Raw genomic sequence first — 19542 nt, 5'->3', positions numbered from 1 at the left:
CTAGCCCCTGCTCACAGGGGCAAACTGCAGTTTGTCATGGCCACTCATTGGCAAGGAGGTTGAGCCAGCTGTCAGGCTGGGGGTTTACCAGGCTGGAGCTCCCCAGCTCCCTTGCCCTATTCCCCAGCACTGTTCTGCCTCAGGTATCTTACTCCCAGGCAGCTAGACCTCCCCACTCCAAATCTAGAGTGAGACTCCTCAAGCTTCTGGCCCACAGCCCTCTTATCAGGGCCAGCTGGGCCCTAATTGAGCTGGCCACAGCTGCGTCTGCTTCCCCAATCAGCGTAGCTTGGCCGCTTTTAACCCCTGCCTGCAGGAGTGGGGCAGCCACCCCACCACGATGCCATAATGGCAACTATGGCATCATCTCTCTTCCCAATTTGGTGTTTGATAGGCTTTATCATCTCCACTCGACTTTCCCATCGTGTGGCACTCAGTGGTTTCAATGTCAGAGGGGATGTTCCCAGATGTTGCTTCAAAATTTGCCATAGATTAGTTGATGCAGAGAAAACTACATAGATGCTTTGAATTACATTAAAAAATTCAGCAGCCTCACTAGAAGCTGGATGCTGTATCACTGACCACCACGTTGAATGAATGAGAACTGCATGGGACAAAAAAAGGCTCAAGGGTTTAACTCTTGGATCCGTGTCTGCACTCCTCTGTTCTTTCCTTTTATGTTGGCACCATTATCGTAGCCCTGACCTCTCATGTCAGCTATCACAATTCCCGTATCTTCCAGCTTTTTAAGAAGCACATTTGTCCTACCAACTCCTGTAGTATCATCAATGTCAATAAATTCTAGAAAATGCTCTCTGACAGTCACCATTGCAGGGACATTTTCACTAGGTTCTGTTTTTGTTACAAAAAACACACCATTGAAGTATTTTATTCCATATGGCTGACGTCAGGTGTGCAGTCCAGAACAACAGAGTAATATCTTGCTGACTTCAGATCTGCCACTATCTTCTGTTTGACTTTTGTTGCCAGTAACTGTATGTTCTCATTTTGAATTGTTTTTCCAAGGTAGTGGTGTGTGCACATTTCTTGGGTGGTGACTCTTCTTAGACGCTCCTGGAGTACAGCATCAAACTCAGCCATCAGCTCCACAATTTTAAGGAAGTTTCCATTGTTTGGCACATACAGCTGATCTGAAGTGCCACACAGTGCTAGGTTTTGGGTAGCAAGCATTCTCAATGGCCACGAGCCTTTTCCGAACATTTTGCCAGTAAAGAGTATCTGATTCTCTTGATGCTGATCATCTATGGTGGCCTTTAATCTTAGTCTCTTCTTAAACTCTTTCCACCTATGGAATGTTCTCTGGTGATTTGCTGCCTTCTCATGGCATGCCAGATTTCTAGTCAGATTTTTCCAGTCCTTTCTTCCTGTAGAACCCAATGTGGCTGGAATATTAGACTGGAAGAGTTTGCAACAAAAAGAGTATCCAGCATTCTGGGGTTTTGAGTACATAAGCCATGGCCTCTCCACTTTGTCACCATTGGGGATTTCACACCAGTAATGTGTTGGATGGAAACTTCTATGTTCATTGTCTTTGGGGAACATGAAGTTTTTCACTTGCTGTGGCCCATGCAGTACAAGGAAGTCCCTCAGGCTACTGCTCAAGTGGGTCCAAGGTCCTGGATCCTCTAGACTTACGGAACTAAACTGAGCATCAGCTGTTTCTTTCGCCTCCACCATACTCTTCTCTGATCTACACTTTTCTTCGCGAATGTGCATGGTTACATCCATTTGAGATGAAGATATGGATGCTGCAGTAGCTGCCAGGTCACCTGCACTCTGACCAACTGGAAGATCAGGCATCTCCTCCCCACTCACATCCTCACTGGGGCTGGAAGGCTCACCGTGAACATTTGTGTCTGTGTATCTCAGGAGAGATCCTTCTTGCTTAGATGAAAGGAAAGGAAGCTTGTCTTTTTTCTGAATGCTACCCCACAGGGGCGTTTTCTTCTTTCACTCATGACTGCTGTTCTGTGCCAGCTATTGTGGCTCTCAATACTCCATTGAAGGGGACAAATAAGCAGGTTGGTCGCAGGGCCTGAGTGAGGGAAGATATCAGTGTCTTAAGGGCCTAACTGGCTCCTACTACTTCAGTTGACTGCCTGTTCTCCTCAAGTGGGTTCAGGGAAGCTGCAGGAAAGATTAAGCTCCCTGAGAAGCTGGTGTTAATCAGTCCAGCTCCTGGGAGTGCTAGAGAGGTACATAAGAGGCTCCTCCTCCTCTCTCTCCCTGCAGCTCCTGGTGCTTTCTGTTATTCCCTCTCACTTTTTCTCCTGCCTGCCTGTTATGTCTCATGCCCTCCTTCCTCCAGCACAGGATTCCACCATCTCTGTGCATCTAGTGCAGAGAGAATACATACGCACCAGCAGCAAACAATTTTCTACACTCTGGGTTCTAGTGCCCCCCCCTCCCCAGTCTGGCACCTGAAGCGGCTGCCTCTGTTCGTCTCATGGTAAGGCCAGCCCTGTATTACCCCCCACCCCATCCCGATTTTTCACACTTGCTGCTTGGTCACCCTGTTTTCTGTGCAGAAAATACATTCTGCTGGAGAGACACTGCAGTTACACTTTTTGCTCACCAAGGGCTGCTATTTTGCCGAAACAGAATGTAGCCAGCCAGCAGCTGAGAGGCAGGAGAAAAGGCTTCATTCCTCAGCACCCTGCCCACACAGAGTCAGGTGAGGATGCACAGCATATGCGTGGGGGGGGAGGGGGGAGGGAGGGGAGAGAAGAGCGCAGAGAGCAGGGCATATGGGGCTGCTGGGTGGAAGTCACATAGATTGGGGTTCAGAAGTGCTGGTGGTGGGAGGAATGACTAGGTCAGAGGCTAAATGGAAGTGGAGGTGCAGGGACAGATTCCTATGGGGGCAGATGTAGGGAAGCAAGTGTGTTACATGGAAGAGACTGAAAAAACCAAACTAACCGTCTTAACAGTTCAAAGCCTGTTCAACATATGCTTGTTTAGAAGCAAGATTCTTTTTGTACTTCACGAGAGAGATTTGGATCAATAGATCTAGTTTAAGCTTAATTAAGATTTATGGCAACAATTCAGCCAAATGTGAAAACCCCACTCTACACAGGGGAGACTGACCTTGATGGGTATTGTGCTTTGACAATACAGGTTTAGAAGGTAACTGCTACACTTCTGAGACCTACATTAAACAAAAATTGCTTCAAAAAGTAAACTAAGCTGAACTGTAAGTGAAGTCACGTTTCAGCTTATGGTGCAAAATAGACAGCATATTTATATCCAATTCTCTCCTTACTAAAAACAGGAGACACTGGAAAGGATGACTAGAATGTTGAAATAATAGAAAACTCACCACATCACAAAGACAAGAAATAGACTAGGGAAAAAAAGACCCAGAGATGGAAGAGCAAAATCTGCAATACTCTTTAAAAACACCCAAGTGTGAACAAAAGCTCTCTTCTCAGATCAATGAAATACTGATATTGCATACCACAATGTAAAGAAGCTACAAAATGATATCCTTAGGGTTTAGATTACTGAATCTAGACATGGAGATATCACTGAACAAACCATTATTCTAGTTTACATTTCTTTACCTGATATGTAACTATCTGGATTCGAGAAAGCTTGAGATTTATTACTGAATACTGCTAATACTAGAAAGCAAGTATTCATTTTATTTCTGTGTAAATTCTGTGTTTTAGATCTGGATAGGAATCTATGAACACAAATGTATTCTACAATAAACTAGTTATTTTAGGTTTCAGAGTAGCAGCCGTGTTAGTCTATATCCGCGAAAAGAACAGGAGTACTTGTGGCACCTTAGAGACTAACCAATTTATTAGAGCATAAGCTTTCATGGGCCCACTGTTTCTTAGCTCTATGTTATATAGCCAAATTCCTCTTTAGAAAAAAGCAGACTGATGTTCTGAGACAGTTCTTAAGAATTCAGCTAAGATACAAAGATGAAAGAACAGCACCACCTAGTTCCCTATATAAAAGTTTTCAAGTATCTATTATTCATTGATTTACTTTTGTAATCTAAGTGTAGATTGAATAAAATCTAGAAGTTACACAGATTTATTATAACATGAAGGACCAACCTCCTTTTCTGCTGCTAACTGTAGTAATGGGTTTCCCAGTATTTTGGAAGCACCTGATTTAGAACACCTTACCAAAGTAATATGAACATGTTTAATGCAAAAAAGCTTAAACTGTATATTCTAAATATACAATTGGTATGGTGCAAATATAGCCTATGACTGCACAGATTTCATTTATCTTTATTACCAAGGACCTTCCTTTTTTCTGTAAATAGCACTGTTAGAGCAGTTGTCTTTAATATAAAAGAATCACACATTAGCTTGAGATATTAGGTTCTCACATGTGTCTCAAAAGTATTTGTTGATATTCATAACAAGCAGTAGGTCATAAGAGCCTCAGGAGAACAATTTAAAAACTCACTTCAGTACATACAAGTTTTTCTGCATGCATTCTCTTTATTTCTTTACTACTGTGTCATCATGCTGCCAGTTCCCCACTCACAGTAGGATTAAGGATTCAAGTTTGAATAATATTTAAAAAGCAGAACAGCAAAAACACAGAAAATGGAAGTTCAATCATTTTCATGTCGATTATTCCCCTCATATTTACAGATCATATGTAAACAGGACAACTCCAAAAGTTTACACCAGGGATCGGCAACCTTCAGCACATGGCCCATCAGGGTAATCTGCTGGTGGGCCACAAAATATGTTGTTTATGTTGACTGTCCGCAGCCATGGCCCCCGCAGCTCCCCATAGCCATGGTTTGCCATTCCCACAAGCCACATGTTGCTGTAGCAACTACTTCTCAAATCTATACAGACCCCCCCCCAGGGGAGTGTAACTACAAGGCACCAATTATATGGGGGGGGGGGAAACTTCGGCTTTACTGTCAAAAAAATTCCGTCTACTTGACATTGGTCGTTAAGCTGTATATTATACACTATGTAGTGTACTATACAAAAATACTGTTTTATTTGAATAAAGCCTAAAAGGGAAAGTGTTGGTGAGACCAAGAGAATACTCTAACAGGGATCAGCAACCTTTGGCACGCAGCCCACCAGGTTAAGCCCCCTGGCGAGCTGGACTGGTTTGTTTACCTGCTGCGTCCGCAGGTTTGGCCGATCTCAGCTCCCACTGGCTGCGGTTCGCCACTGCAGGCCAATGGGGGCTGTGGCAGGCAGCACATCCCTTGGGATCCCTCAGCATCCCCTGAATGCAACAAAGGTCATGTCTAATTCATGTTTTTGGATTACATTGTAGTAGAGATTATTAGTTAAATTTAAAAAAAAAAAGAATAAAAGATACTTTGTTTTGAAAAGAACACTGCCCATGCCAATCACTTTCTTGGAATGTCATATCCATGTCCTCCAAGTATTTCCTAGACTACCCTGGCAACTGGTACCTCAGGAAGAACAGTAAGGGGTTGGATCACAGAAACCCCCTTGGGGCTGCCAACTGATGTGCCAAGACTACTTCTGTCCCAGCTTTCCCTGCCAGTTTGGGACTCCAGAGCCCTGCCTGGTTGTACCAGACACGCTTGCCAGCCACAAACACAGACCCAAGTCTGAACCACGTCCCACAAACTGCAAGCTTAACTGAAAGCAGCTTAAGAAGTGTTCCTGTCTTTAACACTCAGATGCCCAACTCCCAATGGGGTCCAAACCACAAATAAACCTGTTTTACATTGTATAAAGCTTATAAATTGTTTGCCCTCTATAACACTGATAGAGAGGTATTCACAGCTGTTTGCTCCCCCACGTATTAATACAGTCTCTGGGTTAATTAATAGGTAAAAAGTGATTTTATTAAATACAGAAAGTAGGATTTAAGTGGTTCCAAGTAATAGACAGAACAAAATTAATTACCAAGCAAAAAACAAAAACACACAAGTCTATGCCTAATACAGTTAAAAAAAAAAACCTGAATACAGACAAAACCTCACCCTCAGAGGTGGTTCCAGTAAGCTTCCTTTTACAAACTAGTCTCCTTCTAGCCTGGGTCCAGCAATCACTCACCCCCCACCCCCATCCGGTTACTGTCCTTTGCTCCAATTTCTTTCAGATATCCTTTGGGGGTGGAGAGGCTCTCTCTTGAGCCAGATGAAGACAAAATGGAAGGGTCTGCAAAGTCCAGCTCCAAGATGGAGTTTTGGAGTCACATGGGCAAGTCACATGTCCACGCATAACTCAGTTTTTACAGGCAGCAGAATATTGTTCACATGCTACCTTGAAAGTCCTCAGGTAGATTTATGTGAATTGGTGCTTTCCAAGATCCTTTGTCTGTTAAGTGTTTCTTGATTGGGCACTTAACTTGCACATTCCTCTCTAAAGAAGCCGACCAAATGCCTTACTAAGACCTATTTAAAATCAAACAAGTATACAGCCAATATTCATAACTTCAAGTACAAAAATGATACATTCATACAAATAGGAGGAATGTATTCAGTAGATCATAACCTTTACGGAGATATGTTACATTGCATTGGTAGTATAAAACATTCTGGTTAGGTCATATATACATTCATAAGCATATTCCATAAAGCATTATGGGGTGCAACATCACAGGGGTGATAGATTACTTTATTAGCACCCCATAGCCTATTTTTCAAGGGTAACCACTGGATCTCATGATGCCAGGGGCTATGCTGAGCACCCAATTTTATTTGGAGTTACTGGAGTTTGTTGAAGTGCTTAACCAGCTTTTGACAGCAGTAACCTCTTCTGCAGGTGCAGAGAGAATCTTTTCTTCAGTTTATTCAACTAGTTCAGTTCAAATGACTAGTTCATTCAAAGCTGAGACACTATAAATAGGAGTCTAAGAGCAGGAAGACTTATTTTCCTCTTCCAAGCTACAAATAAAAATTAGGTGTGAGAAGATAACATCTACTGCTTCTGAACTCTATAGAACATAAATTTCAGTCTCCATGAGTTCAATTCACTATCTAGAGTGAATGCTTCCTTTCATATGCAAAGCATGTTTTGATAACTTTGGGAAAAAGTTGTTTCTAGCTCACTAAAAATAAAATTAAAATAAGATAGAAATTCAAGTAAATGCAGAGCTTGGCACACATCATGAATCAAAAGTCAAATAAATGTATTACTCACCATTTTCTATTGTAATAAAAATGTAAAAATTAAGAATCTGCATAAATGTAAATTAAGCTACATAATTGCTTAAATAGTGAATAGCTAGTCATGATGCATCATACATGTTAGCGTAAGCAGCACCAAGTTGTGTAAAGACTATATTTATTTGCCAAACAAGTTTTTAAAATGGCTACTAACCACTGAGAATTTTAGGAAAATTTTAGATAATGTACAAATAAAAATGAAAACTGATCATTTAAACTGAGGTTTCCCAATTTAAATAATTACATCAGTGATTTGAGTCACTGATTTAAATCTAACCACCTATACCAGTGTGAAGAGATGTCACATAACATGGAAAATCTTGATGTTGACACCTCTTGGGCAGCTGTTGGCCTACAATTTGTACACGTTACTTTAAATTTGAAAAATGGTAAAAATCTTGCGTATTGTGCTAGTTCTCATTTCTGACTTGACAAATTAAGATTTAAGTCAGATGTCCGATTCCAGGCTTTGATTTTAGTAGTTAAAAGAATAAAGTGAGCGTGAAGCCTGCAAAGTTATGGGGGGTGGGGAAGAAAGGTCCCACTTATACTTAATGGAAGTGGGGAGGGAAGGTATCAAATCAGACCCCTTCTTGTTATTTTAAATCAACCAAAATAGGTTGCGGGCTAGCAGTTCTCCACATTCTTATGTAAGTTGTAAAAATCCATTTTCCCCCATATTATACATGCTACTTTTTTGTTTGGACTGAGGGTGAGAGCAACTCCATTTCGATCCTGTAGGTATCCTTTAGTTGGAGAGTTGAGATGAAGTGTGCTCAGCCATTCACAGGAATGGAGGTCACTGCCTGTTCAGCATTGTTCCCAGCCCCTGCTGGCCCATACAATACTGGGAAGCACCTGCCACCAGGCCAGCATTTGTTATATTATTATTAGAGAGATCAATTAATTGCAGTTAATTCACACAATTAATTTTTGAGTTAATCGTAGTTTTAATCTGCAGAATACCAATTGAAATGTATTAAATATTTGGGATGTTTTTCTACATCAAATATATTGATTTCAATTACAAAACCGAATACAAAGCATAGACTGCTGTTTATATTATTTTTGATTATAAATATTTGCACTGCAAAAAATAAATAGTATTTGTTCAGTTCACCTCATACAAGTACTATAGTGCAAACTCTTTATCATGAAAATGCAACTGACAAATGTAAAATATTTTGTTGCATAATTGCACTCAAACAAATCAATGCAAAACTTTAGAGCCTACAAGTCCACTCAGTCCTATTTCTTGTTCAGGCAATCACTCAGACAAACAAGTTTGTTTACATTTGCAGGAGTTAAGGCTGCGTGCTTCTTGTTCACAATGCCAACTAAAAGTGAAAACAGGCGTTCACATGGCACGGTTGCAGCCGACACTGCAAGATATTTACGTGCCAGATGCGCTAAAGATTCATATGTCCCTCCATGCTTCATCCACCATTCCAGAGGACATGCTTTCGTGCTGATGATGCACACTTAAAAAATGCATTAATTACATGTGACCAAACTGCTTGGTGAAGAATTGTATATCTGTCTTTGTTTTACCCATATTCTCAATATATTTCATGTTATAGTAGTCTCAGAGGACTCAGCACATGTTCATTTTAAGAACACTTTCACTGCAGATTTGGCAAAACGCAAAGCCGGTATTAACGTGAGATTTCTAAAGATAGCTACAGCACTCAACCCAAGGTTTAAGAATCCGAAGTGCCTTCCAAAATCTGAGAGGGATGAGGTGTGGAACATGCTCTCAGAAGTCTTAAAAGAGCAACACTCCGATACGGAAACTACAGAACCTGAACCACCAAAAAAGAAAATCAATCTTCTGCTGGTGGCATCTGACTCAGATGACAAAAATGAATGTGTGTCAGTCTGCACTGCTTTGAATAGTTATCGAGCAGAATCTGTCATCAGCATGGATGCATGTCCTCTGGAATGGTGGATGAAGCAGAGGGACGTATGAATCTTTAGAACATCTGGCATGTAAATATCTTGCAGCGCTGGCTGCAACAGTGCCGTGCGAATGCCTGTTCTCACTTTTAGGTGACATTGTGAACAAGTAGCAGGCAGCACCAAACTTGTTTGTCTGAGCAACTGGCTGAATAAGAAATAGGACTGAGTGGACTTGTAGGCTGTAAAGTCTTGCATTGATTTGTTTAAGTGCAGTTATGTACAAAAAAAAATAAAATCTACATTTGTCAGTTGCATTTTCATGATAAAGAGATTACACTACAGTACTTGTATGAAGTGAACTGAACAAATACTATCTTTTTTTACAGTGCAAATGTTTGTAATCAAAAATATAAAGTGAGCGCTTTACACTTTATATTCGGTGTTGTAATTGAAATCCATATATTTGAAAATGTAGAAAACATCCAAAAATATTTCAAATGTTATTCTATTATTTTATTGCATGATTAATCACAATTATTTTTAATCGCTTGACAGTCCTAATTGTTAGATGTGCCTACATTTTATCTGTGTGTTCAACAAGATGTTTTTAAAGCTTTGAAAGGGGAACTGGAATGCTATGCTTACTCTAGTACACTTTCAGTTCCATTTTTAGTCAATTACTGTAGTAACATCTGAATGTTGAACATTCCCCAATCATGCTAAAGACAGAATTTCTTTAATTTCTAGTTGTAATGATTTTAGATGCTAATGAAAGGCCCAAGCTGAGGGAAGTACCACTGTAAATTATAGTCTTTTTATGGCCTTTGTTGCAGATTTAGAGATCGTGTTTAATCCTTGATTAGTAAACTGTTCACAGTGAATCTCTCTAGTCAGTGCCTTTAAAGCTTCTCAATTTGCTAACAGATGCAGTACTGCATTTATCTCTTTATATTTTGACCAGAACGTAAGCTTTTCAGCACAGCTGACCTTATGAAGAGATGTTTTAAGACAGTGGTAGACAATTGAACAGTATATTTACTTCTTTAGAAGGTAAAAAAGCCAGTGATTTCTTTTCCTCCTCTCCTAATGGAGGCATTTTTGGAAGTGTATCATATAGATGCACCAAGCAGCAGGGAAGCCATGCAGCTACGTATCTGACTCCTGCAACTAAAAACTCATCTTTTTTATAAAATGTATATAAAAAATAAAAACAGGCTACCATAGATTACAATCTACACATTCTGGACAGGAAGGTAACAGCAAGCAAATTTATAACATACCCTCCACATTAGCATTAAATATATTAGCCAAAAGTAAGAGAAAATCATGGGGAGGAGGGGGAGACACTAGAAATAGTGGGTAGTTGCAAAGGTTTCTGAATAACCTAGCAGTTTTAACTACTACAAAGGTCCAACTTAAACTGATGCTTTTGAATATCCCCTTGTTAGTAATCTTTTGTTGATTGCAGTTTCTCTTGTTTTTTTTTAATATTCATCTGTGCTACTTCTGAAGGTTTATTACACATCAGTGTTCAATTGATAATCCAAATGGTCAAGCAATTACAAAACTGAACTGTCAAACCTACGTAGCTGGAGTTGCTCTGGAATAAAGAGGACATCGCTCATAAATCCTACATAATTCTGAAAACTAATGGCTTCTGCTTCAACTAGCTGTTTTTCCCCCCTGGTAAGGGTCTAATCAGAGCAGCCTCCTACTATTTAGCATGGTAGGAATGAAAGCAGGTCAAGTTACAGATAATCCAGCACATGTAGGTCAGTGTGGTATTTTCCATTTGTTCAGATATTTATCCCGAAGTGTCTACTGTAACTGCTACTGTGACATGATTTGGCCTTACATTTTCCTCAGAGCTGTCAATCAGCCAAATTTTTTGGAGCTGTCTGGGTAGAGCTTTGCTAAGCAGAAGTAGAGTTAAGGCTTGCCAGCACAGCTGGATCAAAGAACTGTCTGTGCTGGTTTGTTACTTGACACTTCTGCAAAGTGAAGAAAGATGGGAATGCAAAGTGCAATGCATTATGAGCCTACACTGATATCCATAATGAGGATTATTTTATGTGGACATTGATCAGTTGTTTTGAATAGAGAGCTTTCATTTTAATTAAGATTAGCAAAAAAGATTACAATATCAATAAAAATTAATACAAACATTTATTCAATATGCAACATATTTAGCTTAAGCTTCACATATAAACCTGGATATTTACACTTTATCACAGGAATCTGGCCTCATTTTTCCTTGGCCTTCCTTCTCCCTACCTCCCCCAAGAGGGGAACACCCGACATAAGCCATTGAACTGCTTATCATTAGGCTCAGAAGCATTGTATTTTTATCCTTAAATGTTGATAATCCATTACACCATACACACAAAATGATCAAGAATTTTTGCTTTTAATAGAAAATTCAGATAGGCAAAGAAAAATGCTGCTTGAGAACTCAAAATAAACAGTGAATAGCCTTAAATTGATATGTGATGTTGACAATTGTTATAGAGCTTTGTTGAATCTCAACATTTGTCATTAAATAAATTGTCTGCCCCCTCCAATATTTCCTGCAACTAAAGTCAAATGGACAACAAATAACCCTTAAATACTTGATAATTTTGATGGGTCATATCAATTACAGTCTGCAAAGCCCATTTACAGTGAATGCACAAGAGCAAAGGGAATGCACAAGAGCAAAGGGAATTTTTATTTGTACTAGTCTTTCAAGGATGTAGCGAGGACCATTAACCAGCATAAGGAAATATATATTATGTTTCAGAGCCCATTCATAAAGTATGAATTACAGTGGCAGGGTATAAAGAATTAAGTAAAACAAGCTCAACTACAGTAAACAAGATTAAGACACTGCTGTACATAGTTACAAGTTTTGCTTATGGTACTTTTCATGTCTGAAACCACTTTACAAATTCACACTGGTATACAAAACTTTGCATAGCGACAATTTTCTTCACACTGAAGCATAGCCACCACTGGAAAGAAACCCAGGAACAGCTTAGCACTCCACAGTAGTTTAGGGCAAGTGGGGAAAAATTACATCTAAAACTCAGCCTTAAGGAATAAAAAAATTCTCTCTCATGGTGAAGTAATGTAGTTATATTAGCAGTGATGTGCTTCTTTTTAGAGTGTGAAAGCCATGACTGCTTCGTAGCTTTCTGATTACTGATTCTTAAACCAACAAGGGTTTGAGATCATATGAAAGCAATATATTCAATACCTGGTAAGAGGAAAGGAAGAACACCTCTTCAGTCAGATGCAGAACACATCTTTGGACCAGGAGCACGTGCAGTATTCTAAAGTCCCCTGTCCCACAATAGGAAGGATGGCATGAGATTTTGGGGTTGGGGAGTTGTGGGAGGAGGAAGGGAATATGCATTTCCTTCCCCAATATAAACAGCAGAAAAAGAACAAGGAGGTTTCAGAGCTAGGTTATGTCAGAGAGGTTCACCACAGTTTAACATACAGTCATTACAGCCTACTGTAAGCAGAAGTTTCTTGTTAGTTCTGGATCTTGGATTCTCTATCTTATTTAAGAAGATCTACAGATTAGATTTTAAAACACTGGAGATAGTAGGAACTGCAAGAGATAATGTAACTGATTTCATGAACAGGCTAGGTTTATATTTCATGTCATCTTCATTACTGCTTTGTTTATTACTAGACTTTGTACTCTCCCCGCACCCCTGCATATTTCCCCAAATAAACCAATTCCTATTAGAGCACCTCGTCTCAGTACTGCCCTACTCTAAGGACTTGTCTAAAATTACCATGGATCAATGCTTTGGTGATCAATCCACCAGGGGTCCATTTAGCAGGTCTAGTGGAGACCTGCTAAATTGACAGCTTACCGCTCTCCCATTGACTTCGGTACTCCACCGGAATGAGAAGCAGAAGTAAGTTGATGGGAGAAACCTGGCAAGGAGTAGACACTGCAATAAGTTGACCTAAGCTACATCGACTCCTGCTTAACTTAGGTTGACTTAACCCTGTCGTCGAGGCTACTGCAGATTAAAATGAAGACTACCTATGTTCAAACTACATAGATAAATCTATTTGTTAAAAATAGGCTAAGAAAGATTAAAGTAGACAAAATGATATCCTCAAGAACCCTTGCATGGCTATTCTATGGTTTTAAAATGCAGTTTATAAATTCCATGTCTCTATAGAACATTTCATTGTGTACTTTTAGGTGTACAGTAAAACCCTCTCAAGGACAAGGAATGTGTACACTGAAGTCCTGCAAGTTTACATAGTTTATTCATTAAAAATGAAATGTTAAGTGTTACATGGCACTGTATGTTACGCACTATATGTTACACATCTCCAGCCTGCCCTGGTCTGGATTTTTTTAATTATGCCTGTAAGACAGGTTGGTGGTACTCTACTCCAGCTGTCTCAGGCTCTTTAGTCATTCTAAGTGGTATCTTATAACCAGAATTTAGTCTCATTTCAATGAAGACTAAGAATTGTTCTGAAATGCAAACCATTCAGAAGTCAGATTTTTAAGATTTGTATTAGAACTTAGGCAGAAAGTTACTGCCAGTTACTTCTATAGTCTCAAAGAGGGCCTACGCTTTTCTGTTAGAAGGTAGGCCACCACATTCTTAGTTATACAGCTATTCTATTAGCCATCAACTAACATTGTTCAGAATGTTTCCAGCAACTGTGCATAAAAATGTCACATTTCTGCATTTCAAATGCAGAAACATTTAGAGAAACTCAGAACATATTGAATTTACCTTTAATATAACTATATATCTCTTGAATGGTGCAACTACTGAAGTAAAGGCTGTTGCCTATCCCTTTGCCAGCAATGAATTTAATCCAATATCAGGTAAGGATTGCAACGTAAATATTATAATGAAAAAAAAAAGCAAACGCTGAAATGGAGACAAACAGACTTAAGTTCTCCATCCTGTGCATGCCAAAACCCCCTCAACTCCCCCCCCCCAAAAAAAACCCACAAAAAACCAGCTGATGTACTTCAATTAAAGAACTTTTAGCTTGTTACAATGTATAGCCAGTGTCTCTTGATCGAGGCTTCCTGCACTGTGAGGACACTTGCTTTATGATAAGCTGAAAGAGAAGGTCCACTACTTAATGTAGTGTTAGAAAGGAAAGTAGCAATTGTATATTGTTATACAAGGTTAAAATGACATTTAGACCACATCTCATGAAGTTAACCAAAGAGTATTTCACATATACGTGTGACGCATCAGTGTGTAGTGATGAAGAGCCAATGAAACCTTGGTTAAACTAGTCAAATTCATAACAAGCTCTACATCATGTTTATTGACTTAATTCATTGTCAGCTCATGTGTGAAGTATTTATCTTCCAAAACAAACAAAAACCCACAATCTGTTACCTTGTTTCTCTGTTCATCAAAACAGACTTTGTAACAGTTTCTGCAAGTCAAACAATCCAATTTGTGCTGAACCAATATGCTCGTGCTTAGACACCCATTTATGAGTTCATTTGTGTGATCAACAGTAGTAGCAAGGAAATAGGTAAGTGTTCCTTACATCATATTTAAATACTATAGATTTGCCTAATTCTATAGTAATACATAATTTAACTTAGCTGAATGAGCAATATGCATAATATACAGATATAGAATAGTGACTTCGCATCAAAAAACTTCAAATAAATTAAAAAAAAAAACTTACCTACCCAATTAAATATGAACTATTGTAGCATAACTATTTCCACATCATCATGTTAGGTCAGTCAATATAGGAATTGATGTGTTTATCTTTTTATAAACAGATCTGGGTTCATGATAAAGATGTTCTTAACAGCAAGCTGCTTTCTATCAGCTTCAATAATAAGATGTATCAATTATCACAACTTCAGACAAAAAAGCTTGTTAGTAGTCTATCCACTGTCATTTAAGTTACAGCAATTCAGTATTATTTTCAAGTGACTATAGAAACTGCCCTGAAAACATTTGCCTAGTGTTAGCACTGATGTATTGAAAGTACTTTTTCAGTATCACATACAATGCTATGCAGTGTTTTCTCAGAAGCCGAGCACATTAAGGCATTAGATGCCATTTGCATTATCACACAGCAGGGGGCTATAGTAGCTACATTCTGGGATAATCCTAACCCAAATTTTTATACAAATAATACAGTAAAAATCCACCTTTAGTATTACAGCTTCACACATGAAGTAAGTGTTTACAATATACTGTTTGCTTTTCAAGTAAAATCAATTAGGGTGCATCATTTGAACTCCCAAGGTGTTTTAAATGCACACTGAAAACTTTTTACATTTGGGGAATAATATTACTAAACTGGACAAATTAAATTAGTGGAAAAATTAAAGTAAAAAGATAGGTGAGTGTGACAAGTATTGTGAACAAATTGAACTGAGGCACAGTGCAATCACTACAGAACCACTATGACTGCTTAAATTTTTAGGATTTCTAGACTATAGAAGCTACTGTTTCTGCATCAGCCACTAGAGAGGGCAGAACAGACTAACAACGTTTCTCATCTCTGAACTCATCTGACAAACTGCTTCTAACCTCCACATGTTATTACTCCCTCTCCCACCACCATTTCTACCCTCCCACAACAAGCAGTTATTAGGGGACTTTCAGAACAGAGCAAACAAAAAAAGTAATGGAGTGCTTGCTATTAATGTTATTCCATGTACTAGCTGAAAAAAACATTATATGTTCTCATCTTCCTGTTTCCAGTAATTCATCAGTGCCCAGGGCCACTTTTGAAAGTGAGGCTCCTGACTGGCTTTTTGGGCAATGCCTCACTCCCATATAGGACTCATCAGCTTGACTGCCTGGCACTGTCTTTAACCTTAATTTTCATTGACATGAAGTCCTCACAACCAGAAGTCAGAGATGTTTCAAATCTACAGAACAAAGTTTTTATTCATCTAATGAACTAGGGGAAACTGATATCCTAAGGACCAAGAGGAGGAAACTTTAACAAATCCACTGAATTGCCTAACCCGGCTTTGGGGAACAAGGCAAGCCAACAGGAAAAAGCTACTTTTACATACAACTATGAAGCTGCCAACAATAAATAAGTATGTCTAACTTAACTGTGCCTGCTAGCTGTGCCAAAATAAATGGGAAAACTGAGCAAACAGAATTTATAAAGTACCAACATAAGGTGGACTAAAGCAACTTAATGTTCAGTGAAACTCAGCCACCACTGTACAGAACAGACTTTTACTAGCAAAAATTCAATCATTTCCTCCTCCAATCTTACCCACAAGCAGCAAAGGATAGTGTAAATTACTCAAGTCTCAGACATAGCTCAGAAATATAGTTTTCATTCCTAAGCATTTTAAGATGCATTTAGGAAAAACGCCTTTTGAAGCAGCACTCATCAAGAGCTAGGTAGATGAATACTTGAATAAAAACTGACACCCCCCTCTCCAAATATATCTTAACTGTGAGGTTAAAAACATGGAGACATTTTATAAATGTGGGTAGAGCCAGATAGCAGTAAGAAGGGAACCCTTCCCTCTCCCACAAGGGCAGGCCTGATTTGATTGCTTTCAGTCAGGTAGAATTGGATTACACCTTTCTTCTTGCATTGTTTTTTGTTTAACCCCAAAGCTCCTTGCAATGATGCATTTTCCCTGGCACACTCCCAAAACTGTTGTGAAAGCCACCACTTTTTTAAAATCACTGTTTGCTTTTACATACGTGATGCACCAAATGCATCCGATTGCATCTTAAGAAAAAGATCAAATTCTCCTCTGGCAGCAGCAAAACCGATTTTATTGGCGAGAGGAACAGTCAGTCCAGAGAGGTTTCCCCCTTCATCCCCGTCCCGTTTCCCCCCCCCCCCACAGCAATGAATTGACAATTCACAGGGCAACAAAGTAAAGGCACACAGGAGCCTCAACCCCCAGGTGCAGCCCACCGCACATTCCCGAATAAATCTTGTATTATAGCATCAACACAGAAGCTCCTTGTGCATTGACGTACTGGGCAACTCATACAGATTGGTAAGGAAAATCATCAACCGTATACAACCATCATTTGCAATCGCCAAATGAATTTAATCGCCTCCCCATCAACCGCCACCAAAATGCAACTTCCTCAGAAGGTGAAGTGGGTGCTGCCTGCAGGTTACTGAACGCAGTGGAGAAATAGACTGATGTGTCTATTTCAGCCACCCCACAGATTACTTCTGCTTCTGGTGGGGAGGAACTTGAGGGGGGGGTCGTAATTTAACCTCCTCAGAGAGACCTCTGCACACAATGCTCACTAGAGAGATTTGAAAATACAAAACTTTCTATAAAATGCAACAGGGACAAGGGGAAGGAAGAACAAAAAAATCCCACAAGGTCACTTAGTTCATTTGGTTCTTCCCCTCCCTTACCCCATATATAAGAAAGGGATGTTTCTCTCCCCGCAGCCATCCTAAAGAAAAGGTGCAGGCGAAGAAGTTGCTGTATGACGGCTCATTGACCTCATTTAAATCCTGCCAAGGCCGTTGGGGTGCATGTGGCGGGGGGTAACTTCAGGATTCCTTTACCCACACGCACTAGGGTATCTGGCAACTTCTCGTCCCCAATCAGCTGGAGGGGGGGGGGTGACCAGACCAAACCCGGACTCCCCCACGCTGCAGCCGGGGAGAAAGAGATCGATCCTCGTTACTCTCCTTCCAGCACCACGGCCACATCCTCCTCCCCACAACAGCAGGAGCCAACTCTCTCCGCCGGTTTCTCCATCCAGTGCCATTTATATTCCTCTTGCCTTCCCCCAAAATAAGACAAGGTCTCGGGAGCTGGGAGGGCTTTCTCTTCCCACCCCTCACTCACTAGTCATTTGCACGATAATAGTATCCTGTAGATCTCCCTCCACTGCACTCACGCAGCGGTTTTACATTTCACTTGGAAGGCTCTTGCTAATGAAGGCGAGACGGGGGAAGGAGGCGAGGGGGAGAAATCCCACCCCAAAGAGCCGAGTCTGGAAAGTAGCTGCAGGATGCGTGGCACAGCTAAACGGGGCTCCTCAAGAGCTACCCTAGTTTCGGAAAGCTGGGTTTGCTCCAGATTTTTATAGATCTATATCTATATATTTTAAATCCTCTCGCCTCCTGCATATGAGCCCAGCACCGACTCGCTCTTCTGCCTCTCGCCCATGCCAATGAGGCGCCGCGAAGAGCCACGCTCCCGCGGCAGGGACGCGGCTGCGGCGGCCCCCTCTCACTTCCAGAGGCACATTTGCCGGGGGGCGAGGGGGTGGCCGAGGCGGGAGGTTACAGGGAGTTGAAGGGCTGGTGGGGGAGGGGAGGATTAAGGCTCCTGAGGCGCTTCGCATCCCTATAGCGCGGCAGGAGTGAGTGCGGGAGGCCGGGGGCCAGGAGCGGCGAAGGGGACACAGGGGAAGGCGGGGGGTCCCCCCGGCTGCCCCCACCCCCGCGGCGGGGGGGCCTCGGGACGGAGTTGGGGGCGGTACCTTGTATGAGGAGCCCGCAGAGGCTGTAGAAGCGCAGCAGGGCGCTGGGTCTCAGCCGCATCCTGGGGGGCTTCCCTCGGGCTGGGTGGGCGCCAGGCAGAGATTCCCGCAGCCTCCGCCGCCTCTCTCCGGGCGCTTCTGTCCCCCAGCAGGAGCCGCCTCCGCCGCCGCCGCCGCCGCCCGCCGCCGCAGTGTCTCCCTCTGCCTCGCTGTATCCAGTGGGGTGAGGAGGAGGACCAGGGTCGCGGGGGCGGGTGGTGAGGCGGCTCCCTCCTCCTCTGGCGCTGGGCAGGTCCCCCCCGTGCAGCGGTGCCGGGCACACGTCGTCCCGCCCCCCCCCCAGCTCTGGACTGGGCGCGGAGGAGGCTGCCAGCCGCGCTCGCCTGCCTTGGTTCCCGGGAAGCCTGCTCCGCTACCCGCCGCTTCGAGCTCTAGACACAAGGGCAATCTCCGCCCGGCTCCCCCGGCCCAGCCCCGCCCCCTCCCCGGAGCCACGCCCACCGCGCCAATCACCACGCCTCTCGCCCAACCCCCTCCAGCCACGCCTCGCCTTTAGCCACACCCACTCCCTCCCACCTGGTCGCCTAAACCCCACCCGCCTTGAAGCCACACCCTTTCTCTTCCCCGCCTCCCCCGAGGCCCGCCCTCAGGATGGGATATGATTGACAGGGTAAGTGTTGCAATCGAAGAGCTGCGAGCCTGATCGTTCAGCCAATGAGTGGCTGACAGAGGTGGTGCGAGACGCCGGTTTAAAAAAAACCCACGAACGAGCGTTTCAAAGAGTTTTCAGCCGCGAGCAAAACCGTGTCCCACCTCAAAACAACCCCACAGCTCTGAGTGGCAGTCAGCTGGGCCAATCAGAGGTGCAGCTCGCTGTTGTAGTCCAGCCAATGGGAGATACAGAACCGGAAAAGGGGGTGGGCGGGGAAGGCGCTGTCCAGAGCTGGTTCTGAAAGTGGCCGTTGGAGTTGACGGTTTGGCCGCGGCCGGCGATGCGGGGAGGAGGAGGGCGAGCAG

General features: G+C 42.0%; 1 protein-coding gene across 5 annotated transcripts in view; it reads right to left on the bottom strand.

The window, feature by feature from the left end:
• Positions 1–18970, bottom strand: part of CADM2 (cell adhesion molecule 2) — a 1033208-nt gene extending 1014238 nt beyond the window's left edge. For 4 of the 5 annotated variants that reach the window (XM_073304095.1, XM_073304130.1, XM_073304112.1 and 1 more), the window contains exon 1: positions 18526–18970. In XM_073304095.1, coding sequence (XP_073160196.1) covers positions 18526–18586 — 61 coding nt within the window. In that variant the 5' untranslated portion in view covers positions 18587–18970. The remainder of the gene's footprint in view (positions 1–18525) is intronic. The other variant, XM_073304103.1, reaches the window with a different exon arrangement.
• Positions 18971–19542: the final 572 nt, after the last annotated feature.

This window comes from Lepidochelys kempii, chromosome 1, assembly GCF_965140265.1.
Source record: "Lepidochelys kempii isolate rLepKem1 chromosome 1, rLepKem1.hap2, whole genome shotgun sequence".
NCBI classification, from domain to species: domain Eukaryota; kingdom Metazoa; phylum Chordata; order Testudines; family Cheloniidae; genus Lepidochelys; species Lepidochelys kempii.
The sequence above is the reverse complement of the archived record's forward strand: the minus strand, read 5'-3'. Positions and strand labels throughout refer to the sequence as shown.